We start from the raw sequence: 13,301 nt of genomic DNA on the forward strand, positions 1-13,301 counted from the left end.
ATTTGGAAAAGTCTATAACAAGTCAGGAATATGACAATGGTTTGGATTATGTATGTACTCTCCGTTTCGAATTTCACTTGGTATCCGGGATTTATTTTCTTTTACTTTTTTCCAAAAGATATTTCTTTACAATACTTCTAAAGTAGTAATAGTATTTGTATGTGATAAATTTATATTTTTTCATCTTTCTTTATCTCGATTTTGTTTTCAAAGGGCCAGAGTTTTATACCCACTTTTAAAGAAAGGAAAGTTATACTCATATTCTGATAGATTATTAATTTCGCTTACCACACAATCCAGGAGAAATTTTTAAATCATCTAAAGCTATGTCACTTTCCCAGTTACTGCCTCGTACTGCTTCAATACGAATCTAGTAATACAATCAAAAATATATAAATAACAAATTAGGAGAGGGATTATATTTAACAGTATCGAAAAAACTTACATACTAAACATGAACAACAATTAACTGTTTATTTATGTACATACGTTTTGTATGTCTCTATACTATTCAGAACTATCAATGTGAATAAAACGAGATCAATCTTTAAAGATTATGAAAAACAGGGAAAACAATGTGTTTGTATTGTTCCCTTGGTTTGTGTCCCAAATTTGTTTAAGTTAACTCAATTTACAACTTTTAAACAGCGGTATATAACTAATGCCTTTATTGTCAGCTACGAGTTTCCGTAAAAACATTTGATATCGTTATCCTATTTTGTCCTAACTAAAATACGGCCATAGTGTAAATTAAAACTAGCAAAGATAAAAATAAAAGCACTGAAAAGTATATAGACAAGCAATACGTTCTTTAATAAATTAAGTTATAAATATAAACAGAATACAAAAAGTCAGAATGTAGTATAAGAAAAATTACTCTTAGTAACTGTGAGTACTTGGAGATCTGTACTAGGTGTATTTTTGTTGTAAGGATTATCGATTTGATGACTGGAACCCTTTTAACTTATTTTTATATTTTATTTGGTAATATGTTGTACTGTTACACTACTCTCCCAGGTTGACGAAGGTTGGGCGCCTGGGTTTATGTTTAAACCCGCCACATTTGATTTGTGCGTATCCCAAATAAGTGGCTTGTAATCGTCGTTTCTTGCTATATATCATATTTGTATTTCGTACATGGTATTTTTACATTATTTTAAATGGCCGACTATACGGTATGGTTTTTCTCTTTTAAGATGGTTGTACGTTGACCTATAGTTGCTTATTTCTATATATATATACATAATTAGTATATGATACCAGAGACCACATGAGATGTATACACAAATATATAATATATATATATACAACTCGTCTAAACATCAACCCAACAATATTAGATCTGTAAATTTGCTTTCGCAAATTTTTTTTGTTCTTCCCTCGCCGGGATTCGAACCCATGCTACTGTGATATTGTGACACCAAATAGCCTGCACTGCAGCCGTCCCGCTAGACCACCTGTGCTCTACAAAAATAAAGCTTTCAGTGGCCGTGTGTTACCTTTCCTCGTCAGTTTTAATCTAGCGGCGTACTACAGTACATGATATATAAGGCATGGAGATGTAAAACATCGGCTGCAGTGCAGGCGATTTGGTGTCACGATATCACAGTAGCATGGGTTCGAATCCCGGCGAGAGAAGAACAAAAAAAAATTTGCGAAAGCAAATTTACAGATCTAACATTGTTGGGTTGATGTTTAGACGAGCGTTATATATGTATATATATATTTCATTTGGTCTCTTGTGTCATTTGGCAATAACAATCTTCTTATTAAAAATATTGACAGATTGGGAGAGAATGAAGTAATAAAACTCTACGAGTTCAAACTGTCCTTCCTAATACACAACAGTAAAAATGTAGAGAAACTAATATTTAGGGAAAAAACATTCAAAAACTCCAAATCTTCTTTTTATTCATCCTTCATTTATAAACACAGGTTTACTGATGACACATCATTCTCATTAAAGATTAGAGCGCATGTTCGTGTGTGTGTGTGCTTTAATTAGGTTTTATATACATTATTACATTTATTGTATATATGTCTTGTACTCATTTTGTTAAGAAATTTCATGAAAGTTTGTCAGGTAAGAAAATCATATTTACTTAAACAAAAACATTTGTATCAAATAGTTTCCTCTTACCTTGAAATCCCCTTCTGCTAGTATATACACATTAACTGTTCTCCAACTTGATCCTTGATTTCCAGATAATGACCATAACTCACGATCTCCATTCGAATCCTTTACGGAAACAGTTAGCGTTCCAACATCAGCACCAAACATATTATAATTAAGTCTTAAGCAGTAATCTCCCGCTGATAAATTGAAAGAATTAGAAATAATTGCGAACCCAATGATACTTTCCAAATATTTACCTGTAAGTTACATAGCTATTCAAATTTTTGTAAGTTCTTTTGTCCCATCTAGTAAATACAATAGCTATTTCTTCCAAGAAAAATCTATCACTCACAGTTTAATTTATCTCAACAAATAATTGAACTGTCAATAATGAAAATACTAGTACCCATACTAAATAAGGACTCACAAAACTGCATGTGCATATTCAATATCAATAATACATTTTTAATGTGTTCAATGTAAACACTGATTCAACAAGAATGTGTCCCAAATACACGGAAACCCCATCCGCACTATCATCTTCTATGTTCAACTTCTTCAAAAACTACCTCAACCAAAAACTTTAACCTGAAGCATGACAGACGAACGAACGAACGGACGAACGGAGGGACGGCGGGACGAACGAACGAACAGATAGGCGGACGAACGGACGCACAGACCAGAAAACATAATGCCCATAAATGGGGCATAAAAATTCAAAGTTGACTTCTGATCAAATCTTCAATATTTTACCTATTAAAATTGCCTTTTTTGTGTGTTTGACTAATAAAAACTTGAATATTATTATTTTCATAAATGTATTCTATAATTAAACAATAACAAAAACATTCATTGGACAAATATTAAAAAATGTGTCAGAAATAACTTTTTATTATCAAATCAGATTTTATATTGAACAGATTGAAAATATATTAATGCTATTGAATAAATACAAAATTGCATGCAGTTTATGTGAGTTTATAAAAGTATTTCAATAGAAAAAGAAGATTTTTTGGTCAGGTAAATTAATCAATGAGTGATAGATTTCTCCTAGAAGAAATTTAAAGGTCCCAGTTGAAACTGTGGAAAACTTTCATTGGGTTCGCAATAAAACGTATAAAATATTGAAATCTACTTCACATGGTACTTCAAATATAAATACAAAAATATGATATAAACAGAATGAATTTGGTTCTTTAGAACATCAATGCAAATGAATTTGAAAATAAAATAAAGCATTTAGAAATATTTGTTTTTTTTTACAGTTCGTTCAATGTAACCAAACGGGAAATACCGTTTTAAAACATATAAATGCTTAATTATGACAGGCAGCACTTGCATATGGAGAATATATGTCACAGTTGATACAATCTTTAAGTACTTGCATCTCCATATGAATTACAAGGAATTTACTGAATCCCTATTTCTAAGTTGGCGAAGTTGGAATAATCCTTTCGAATATGCAAGCCATCACGATTTGGTTGACCGTAATAGAATATATGTGTCTCAGATGACAACGAATATGCTACAATTGTCGTTACTACAATTACCGTACTTGTGAATTAATCACATCGTTTGTATTTTAACATGAGCAACACGACGGATGACGTTTGTACAGCAGGATCAGCCTACCCTTCCGGAGCACTTATAACATCACTGGTTTCAGGTAGATTCATGGTATACCCGACTATACCGCCATCTTGGATTGTACAATCACAGTACAAAATCGGTCTAGTTATTTGCCCAAATCAGCAAATTTGGAAACAGATTTGCAATTTAATGGTTTAACTGTTTATTTATATAAAGAAAACTTGTTAATTTATTGTATTATACAAAATATTTTAACAAATATCAACCTTTTTGGTTTTTAAAATCATTTTTTTCAAATGAGCCATTTAAGGGGAGATAACTCTTTTAGTACAAAATTTATACAGGGCTAATAGGGAAATTTTTTATTTTTACTTGTGGCAAGAATACAAGTTCGGTGAGACCATGTTTTCTTTTTGTTTTCTTAAAACATATTATGAAACCTATCTTCTCACTATTTATTTCAAAATTCTATCTCATAGAATTTTTTTTATGCTCTCTTATGTGTTTTTTCATGAACAAACTAACCAAATTTAGGCAATTTTCAACGACTCATAGCTTGAAAAATAGCACGGTGACCCAGACTTTTTATTATATTTTTGAAAAAAGCATAGTAAAATCTTCATTTTGGCAAATTATAAGAAAATTCTGTCTCAAAAAACATTTACTTATGATCTACCTAAGTGGGGTTCGTGTTGCTTAGTTTTTAGGGATTTTGTTGTTGCGTTTTTTATGTATTTTTGTGCTTTTCGTCGTTCTACGATTTTTGCCATGGCATAGTTTATCTTAGACTTTAAGTTTGAATGTTCATTTGGTATCTTTCTTCTCTTATTCAGTTAATAAATGTTTTAAAAATTTACAATCACCATGGGTAAGCTTATAAATACACGAATACATTAATATCATTTATGTATTTATAAAGGAGTAAAAAGAGCCATATGAAGCAATGTTAAGTAACTAGAGGCGTGCAACATATAGAAGAATATTTAAAATAAAATTCAGATCATTTATTGCAGCCTGATTTTTTTGTTTTGTTTCCATTTATAGATTCCCCTCCTGGCATTATCAAACTAATGTCTAGAGTATTTGAAAACAAATATTTACCTGGGAAGTTAATGTCTGATATAAGTATAGCTGTTTGTCCCGTGGTTCTAGGAGATGACCCTTCAGCATATATGTAGTTTTCTCCTGTGAGTGCTCCATCTGGTCCGGTTAAATCAGAAGGTGTTTGGCCCTGCAGGAAAAGTCAATTCATGAAAATCAACGTTTCCAACATCCGTTTTTAAAGTGCAACCTTTTTCTTTAAAAAACACATGCAGTATCCAGGAGATTGAAGTCGCTAATCAGATTTTATATAAAGTCACCAGTGTCTGAGCAGGAAGTTGATGAACCAGGGTTATGTCTAAGGTAGCAATACACAGTTAGGAAAAAAACTTAAAATTGACACTCATAACTTTTAAACACACTCTTTTCCTTCTTTTCTAACAAATAAGGCTTAATATTTGTGTTATGTATGTGTATATTCATAGAAAAAGACTTTTCCATAGATTTGATTTCTAATGGTTATAATGTTGAAATATAATTTCTTTTGGGTGTAACCATGGCAATAATCTGCATTTCTTTGATACAAAACATTGCAAAAAAAGGTTGGGGGGGGGGGGGGGTCACAAAAGTCTTCAAAATTTGGTCCAAAGGAAAATTTCAATCAATTACAGTGATTCCTTTCCTGAAACCATAGACATATATCCATCAAGAGGTACAAAAAAAATCATATGCATCTTTGCTCGTTTTTCCATAAAATTGAATTGAAAAGATCGAGCGTTAAGTCTTTGTTGATAAACACTACCATAATTTATGGACGTATGGGCGGTACGGTTAGGAAAAAACGGACTGTCAAACAGAAAAAATGGCCTATAAAACATGCTAAAAACAATTTAAATGTTTATATAAACCCACTAAGAAGGCTATATTAATCTTCAATTATCTAAAAAAAAATAATTATTGTACAAAAACTTTCATATTTAAAAAATTCCCTATGGCCATAATGCGAAACGACACTTTTAACTGTGTATGGCTACCTAAGAACGTCTCGTCCTTTTCCTAAAAAAAAAAAAAACTCACCGCAAGATACAAGACTTTGTTTATAAATATACCGTTTTAACTTCACAAATAATAATTGATGTTCTTGAAGTATAGATTCTAGGTACTGCAGTTACGGTAGTTGAACATCTTCATAACGTGGTAAGCGTTCTTTTTTGTCATTGTAAAATATTATCTTTACTGCATTTTTTGGTCAGATTGTTTAGGCGAAGTTGGGTTCTTGTACATATCGTCAATGTGTTATTGTGTTTTGGTTAATTTTTGTATTCTTATCTTTCATTTATGCTTATGTGTTATGCTATATGCCATTTTGTTTTTCTTCGTTGACCTATTTGTTTGTTTTTTAGTGACTTAAATCATTTCACAATGTTGACTGCTGTACCCCTATTTTTGATATTTTTAACTACAAAATCTCTTTCTTTTGATCACACATTGTTGTAAATAGAAGAAAATGTTATGCGATTGTTATACAAGTGAGAGATTTGGCTAGCTTTTAAACCAGGTTAAACCACCATTTTCTAAATAAATAAATGTCTGTGCCAAGTCAGTAATATGACAGTTGTTTCTTTTCATTCGTTTGATGTGTTTGAGCTTTTGATTTTTGACATTTGATTATTGACGTTCCGTTTTGAAATTTCTATGAAGTTCGGTATTGTATTGTTACTTTACTTTTTACCTAAGAAAATTTGTTTTACTTCTCGTCTATGTGTAGTATGTAAAATCCATATAATTAATTATTATCGTATAATTTTGTAGTTATTCCTCATTAGAAAACTTTATCGTTATGCAAAACACACTCTCTTTCAGAATTGCGGTATGATTTTCATTTAATTGCTTTTCAGTTTAACAATAAGCAGATATATGTCTAAAACTATAAGTTAATGAATTGTTAAAATACTTATTAAATGAGAACACATTAACTCACAGAATATATTATCCAGTCAAAATCGTCCTCTTCTGTATTTTTCAGAAAACATTGGCTGGAACGTTCAAACGAGCAATCAAGTTGTGCTGAAGCTGAAATACAATATAATAAACTTCGTTTTAAGGGAATTTGGTTTTATTTAATTTTATTCGTTTTCTTTATGCCTGAATAAATTTTGATAAAATAGTAACAAAACATATTTGCTGTATTTGCAAACCGGGTGCATATGCCAATAGGGTCGAGAAATTAAGCAAAATATGTATTTGCACTGAAATAGGTTCGTATCAACTAGGATATTCTAATTATGGTCCGATTCGTACTTTGTTTTAAAGAAACAGAGAGTGAAAATAGAATTATTAAAACGTGGAGTAAACGACACGAACGATCTTTTCTTTACATCATATTTATAGGATTGATGAAAGGAATGTGACATTTTATTTTTATAACAAAAAAACACAGATCGCATATTAACATAAGCTTGTCCTTCTAATGAACCCAAATACTCTCTTATAACACGTCTTTAAATGCTCTGCACACAACTAAGTTGGATAAAAACATTTCCTTCTAAAAGAAATCAAAATCATACAATATGAAATAAGACAAGACTGAAAAACAAATCCTAAATCTAATATTATTTTCAAATTCTGAAGTTTTTACACTAAAGATTTTAGATTTGAATAAAGAAGTTGTAGCAGATGAATATGTACTTGGGTCCAACTAGCCTTTATAGATCTCAATCCCCCCTTTTTAAACCTCAACCAGTGGTATAGCAATTGTAATAAAAAAAATCGGTAAAGGACAAGTCATAACCTCTATCATAAAGATATACTACAAAACAATTATAAACACCGAAAAAACAAAAGTAAATCTGTTGAAATAGTTGTACACATAATATAATATCTAGATTAAATACATAGACATATAACTTTACCTTCCATAGTATCACATAGTGTCCCTTCAAATCCTGGATCACATTGGCATCTAAATTCTCCTGCTTCACATTCTTTACACACTCCATTGACACATGGTAAAGGAACACAACCTTTGTGAAAAAAGAACCTGTACTATAGTTTGTTTAAAATGAACGATTCCATTTGTTTTTCGTGTAATAAACGTATACTGACAGATGTTTGACATTCTCATATGAAAAATATCGGATCAGTAAGATTGTAAAATGCGTACTATAGCAACTTTTAATAGAATGCGTCTCGAAAATGAATTTGACAGTTGTTTCTTAAATAAATGGGTAAATGTTATCGATTTTATATTTTTCTTATGCTATTTCAGTTCGCTATGCTTTAACCAAATGTAGATTTTTACTTTATAGTGTAAATGTTATGTAGTTACTGTAACATATTAACATCTTACGGAGGGTATAAGTTAAACTGTTATACTGACAGACTTTTCTATAACTTGATTACAAAAACTACCAAAATTAATCTAATTGACCTACAGTGCATCTGATAAAAAAGAGTTTCATGATAATGACAACAGTTATATTTAAAATAAAAAAATAATAAAACGAATATGTAAAATGATAACAAAAAACATATGTGAATATATAACTTATCAGCAAACGAAAAACTAGCGGAAGAAGGACGTCAGTGTTTTTTTCTTGGACAGTGATTGGTTTTTTTTATGAATACTGACTGACTGTCCTCTCTGCTGGTGAACTGTAAGCCCCCGGGGTATAATCTGACCTGTAGCCAATACTAAGGCTAAAGAAATAAAAATACGAATATTCTGTTATTGGAATTTGCTGTTACCAATTTTGATTTTAAAAATTACTATAAACTATGGAATATATCTCACTGAAGCAAAACTCTGAATCATTGCCCTGATATGATTTCTCATTTTGTCCTTTTAATACGCTCTTCATTTTTATTCAATTCGGTTTACTAATTATAGAGTACCTTTATGGATAGTGTTAGCTCTAAGAGAAAATCCTTTATCGGCAGGATGGTTCTTTCCATAAACACTATCAAATATCAACAACATTAAGTTTTGTTCACCCCATGCAGATGTTGTCCACACATCACCAGCAGTTGTTCCACATTTCCTTAAATAAGCACAACCAATTAAAAAAATACATATTAGTAGACGATTAGGTTTGCAAGGTTGCAATAAAATATTTCATATTGACGTTTAGGTGTGTAAGGATTGCATAATATGTTTAAAAGACTTTTAGAAGTATAAGGATTTCATAAAATGTAACATAAGACTCTTAGGATTAAAAAAAATCCATAAAATGTAAAATTTTCTCGTTTGAATTGTTTTACGTTTGTCATTTCGGGGCCTTTTAAAGCTGACTATGCTGCAAAGTATTTTTTATTGTTGAAGGTCGTACGATGACCTTATAGTTGTTAATTTTTGTGTCATTTGATCTCTAGTGGAGAGTTGTCTGATTGGTAATCATACCACATCTTCTTTTTTTTTTTTTTTTTTTTTTTTTTTATCTCTATGGCGTATGAGGATTCCATAACATATAACACATAGTATCTTATGCGTATAACGATGCAGTAAAACGAAATAATGTAAAATTGATACCACGCATAGTGAAGTTACAGAATGTCAAAACAGTTCATACTGGGTAGGTTGGCTTTTTTTCATAAAAGAATAACGACATTGATAAATTCCAAGCTGATACTCTGGTAATAGTTTTCGCATAATGATACAAAAAAAAAATTGGGTCAGCGTTTTTATTTAGGTAGTGTCGGGTTACCCTAACCAAACTATTTCTTTAGTTTTAATTGCAAGTTAAAATTACATTATAATCAAGAATTTACAGAACTGATATTAAATATTTACCTGACACCTGTTTGACCAACCAGGTTATACCGGACCTCTAACCAATGATAACATTTGTTATTATCAACCACAGGCAAATGAAAGACATCAACATTCACTCTGACATGTAAATTCTCTGGAGCCTATCGAAAAATGATATTTTGTAAAGAAATAGATACAATTGTTAACTCTTGGAAAAAAGTAAAATAACAAAATACCGAGCTCCGAGGAAAATTAAAACAGGAAAAACCAGTGATTCATCTTTACTCTTTTAAAAGAATCAAAAGACTAGTGTTTAAAGCAAAACACCTTATTATCGTTTCATTTGTTTTTTGTAATGTTACAATAACAACGGAACAATTTGAATGGTATATCTTTTTCATTTAAACAATGTTTATATCGTCTTAAAGTTTGAAATACATTGACTTTTATTTCTCATGAGTACACATTTGACTAAAAATTACTGGACAATGTTCGAAAGCTCAATACAAATACTCCTATATAAAGTTGGGGTTCAGTAACAATTCCAAGTTCATCAAATTGATTTTCTGTACGTTAAACTTGCTTCTTATTATTTACTTTTACTGTATACAGACTTTGTAAACTTTTTTTGTATTGATACTTCATGTTTTCATCACATTATATAGCATAGAAGTAATTGCATGTTTGGACTATTATAATAATACAATTTACATTTTGTCTGAATTGAATGAACGTCAGATAAAATTCCAATATTTAATGACCATATCCTTACCAACCAAATTTGATAAAAAAACATAAGTCGATGTACACTTTTGGTTTATAGTTCTTAACATTAGTCTATGTATGCTTTTGGTTTATAGTTCTATTGCACTAGAGACATTGTCTGAAACAATATACACCCAACAGTCAAGTATGTCCTTCAAGGCCATGTAAACAATAAAGAAACAAAAACATACAAACATTTACTTCAATGCAAATATCATAATGCCTCTTCATTTAATTCTATTCAGGAATGTGGGATTGGAGTAGAGTTGAAAAAAGGGGTCAGAATATTGGATCAGTTCAATTTTGTATAAACCAATGTTATATGTATGTACTGACACTATAAACCATTTATAGTTATGGATTGTGAAAAAAAACCCACCTTAAGAAATAAGTTTTCAACTTTAAATGAAATAATTAGCAAGCAGTTGAAAATGTGGAAATTACTTACAGGTAATGGCGATGAAGGGCAAACAAAAACGGACCAAACAAATAAATATGAAAAAAACGAATTATTTCATACCGCAAAATTTAATATAAAGAAAGACAAAACAAAACAAGAACAAACTTAACAAATACAATACATGATTCAAGTCACAACCAAAAGATTCTTCATAAAACTAATAAAGGTCGAATGAGTGCAACCCAATATTAAGTCTTAAATGCCTAGATTGCAAAATATGATCAATATTTTAAGGAATAAGAACTGCATTGCGTTAGTAAAAGGCTACGGAAGTAAATCCCGACACAAAATTCGGGAAGATGGAACACGTTAGCTAAGAAACAGCAATTGAATAAAGTAAGAAACATCCTGACAGAAAATCCCGACCCTCCACGTTAGAGGTTGAGCTTAGGGCTAACAAAAAAATATGTTACATAAACAGTAACAGTAATCATTTGTTGAACAAAGACAGTACATTTATAATTGATCTGAATAAGAAATCTCAGTACACTTGAATGAAATGACATCGATGTCACAGAACACTTGCAGACTTTAATATATTCATTCCATGTAAAATTGTACAGTAATATCAAGGTTCACGTTTGTTTCATTTTTAAGATAAAGGATTTTGAATTCACGCTTTGACATAAATAACGATATTTTCTGAACAAAATGTCAAAATTCTTGGATTTTCATATGACGTTCATTCAATTCAGACAAAATGTTTGTGGTGTTCAGACTTAGGTAAATTACACTTGCTTCTCATTTGTTTAACGTATCACTATCATTAAAACTTACTTACTCGTAATAACCAGACACATTTTGCATCAAGATTGTAACTATCTGGATAATTGGGGGTTGTTATAGTGGTTTCCTGTCCTGGATAAATATCAATTATTCCACCACATACTAAAACACAATTGATTTTTAGATGATTACGCATCACGTCCGAACATGTAGACTATGCCCCAAACAATCTCGAAAATTTCTTAAATCCAATTTTTATTTTAATATTTTTCATTATGTTTGATGAAGAAATTAGGTTGCAAAAGTTGATAATAGCATGGAAATCCAACGTTTTGCTCACGCAACATTTACTAAAGTGAAATAACTTGATGTTTTTTCAATAACTTTGTTTATGATCAGGTAACTTACTAGTTGTGTGAATGTGTGTTCATGTTTTTTTTAGTTTAAATGTACTTGGATCATTCTAATGATACTTATCATTTTCTGTGCTTTATTTTTTAATTCATTTGATTGTATTGCTCAAATGTTGGGCACCATGATTGGTTAATAAAATTATCGTATCTTATCTTATCTAATAAAATCCAAATTGTTTTCTCTTTTGGAAAAATCCAACCAATCATAAAGGACAGGATTATTTCACTCTACTGCAATCAAACCGGACTTAGAGTTACTGAGAAACAGCCTACTCTAGCGGTGGTATGAATTAGATATGAATATTTAAACAGTTCTATAGATTTGATAATCTAACTACAATCTTAATTAAAAACCAATTCTTCAGAGAACAATTGAAGGTCTTTCCACCTCGATAATAAGAATGAAATTTAAAAAACGATGTTAGAAAATGTCACTCCTTGTTGATGTAATTTGGTACCTCAAACTGATATAAAAAAAATCAGATTAATAGGTATATGCAGAAGACTTAATTGTTTTATAATGAACAAGAAAGAATTTTTAGCAAAGGTCAAAATCTAGAACGTCATATTGACTTTTGACCTTGACCTCAAATTCAAGGTCATAGGTCAGTGATCTCAAATCAAAAGACCCCAGGTCAATCACTTGTATAGGTGTGGAGAAATACCGATTTCAAATACAAAAGGGGAGAAAACTCCTTAAGGATTGACCAAAACACTTCGACTTAAATGGGTTGAAGTTGCTCCTTATTGTAAACAGTTATCTGGCAAACACATCATGTAACAGTTTCTTTTGAATAACGATAACAAGCAAAATTAAAATTTAGAATATGACCTTGACCTTCGACCTTGACCTCAATTTCAAGGTCATAGGTCAGTGAACTCAAAACGGAAGACCGGAGGTCAATCATTTGTATGGTTGTGGAGAAATACTGATTTGAAATACATAAGGGGAGAAAAATCCTAAAAGGGTTAACCTAAACACTTTGACTGAAATAGGTTGAAGTTGCGCCTTATTGTAAACAGTTATTTGGCAAACACATCATATCATTTACTGCCACAGTTTCTGTGGAATAACGATAACAAGCAAAATTCAAAATTTAGAACATGACCTTGACCTTTGACCTTGACCTCAATGTTCTTCAAATGGATCAAGGACTTCATATAAAAGACTGTAGGCCTCTACGACTTATAACGTATGAATTTATCCAACAAATCGCCTATCTTAAATTTTCAAAGGGAAATAACTCCCATAAAATGTCTTCCGATCACTTAAGTCAAAATAAACCAAATCATTCTCAAGAGTAGACAAACAATTTGGTGAAAACAGTTTGCTAAAATCTTTTACGGTTTTAGAGATATAGTGATAACAATAAAAAGGGGACACGGGGAGATAACTCCTATAAGAATAAGTGTTCAGTCACACAGGGTGAGTTTTGAAAC

General features: G+C 30.8%; 1 protein-coding gene across 2 annotated transcripts in view; it reads right to left on the bottom strand.

The window, feature by feature from the left end:
- Window positions 1-13,301, bottom strand: part of LOC139521803 (uncharacterized) — a 65,223-nt gene that overhangs the window by 17,355 nt on the left and 34,567 nt on the right. For both annotated transcript variants that reach the window (XM_071315438.1, XM_071315437.1), the window contains 8 exons: window positions 11,504-11,610; window positions 9,537-9,658; window positions 8,642-8,787; window positions 7,660-7,770; window positions 6,729-6,820; window positions 4,808-4,937; window positions 2,141-2,313; window positions 289-370 (listed from right to left, as the gene is read on the bottom strand). In XM_071315438.1, the coding sequence (XP_071171539.1) occupies window positions 289-370; window positions 2,141-2,313; window positions 4,808-4,937; window positions 6,729-6,820; window positions 7,660-7,770; window positions 8,642-8,787; window positions 9,537-9,658; window positions 11,504-11,610 (963 nt within the window). The remainder of the gene's footprint in view (window positions 1-288; window positions 371-2,140; window positions 2,314-4,807; window positions 4,938-6,728; window positions 6,821-7,659; window positions 7,771-8,641; window positions 8,788-9,536; window positions 9,659-11,503; window positions 11,611-13,301) is intronic.

Source organism: Mytilus edulis, chromosome 4 (genome assembly GCF_963676685.1).
Source record: "Mytilus edulis chromosome 4, xbMytEdul2.2, whole genome shotgun sequence".
Lineage (NCBI taxonomy): Eukaryota > Metazoa > Mollusca > Bivalvia > Mytilida > Mytilidae > Mytilus > Mytilus edulis.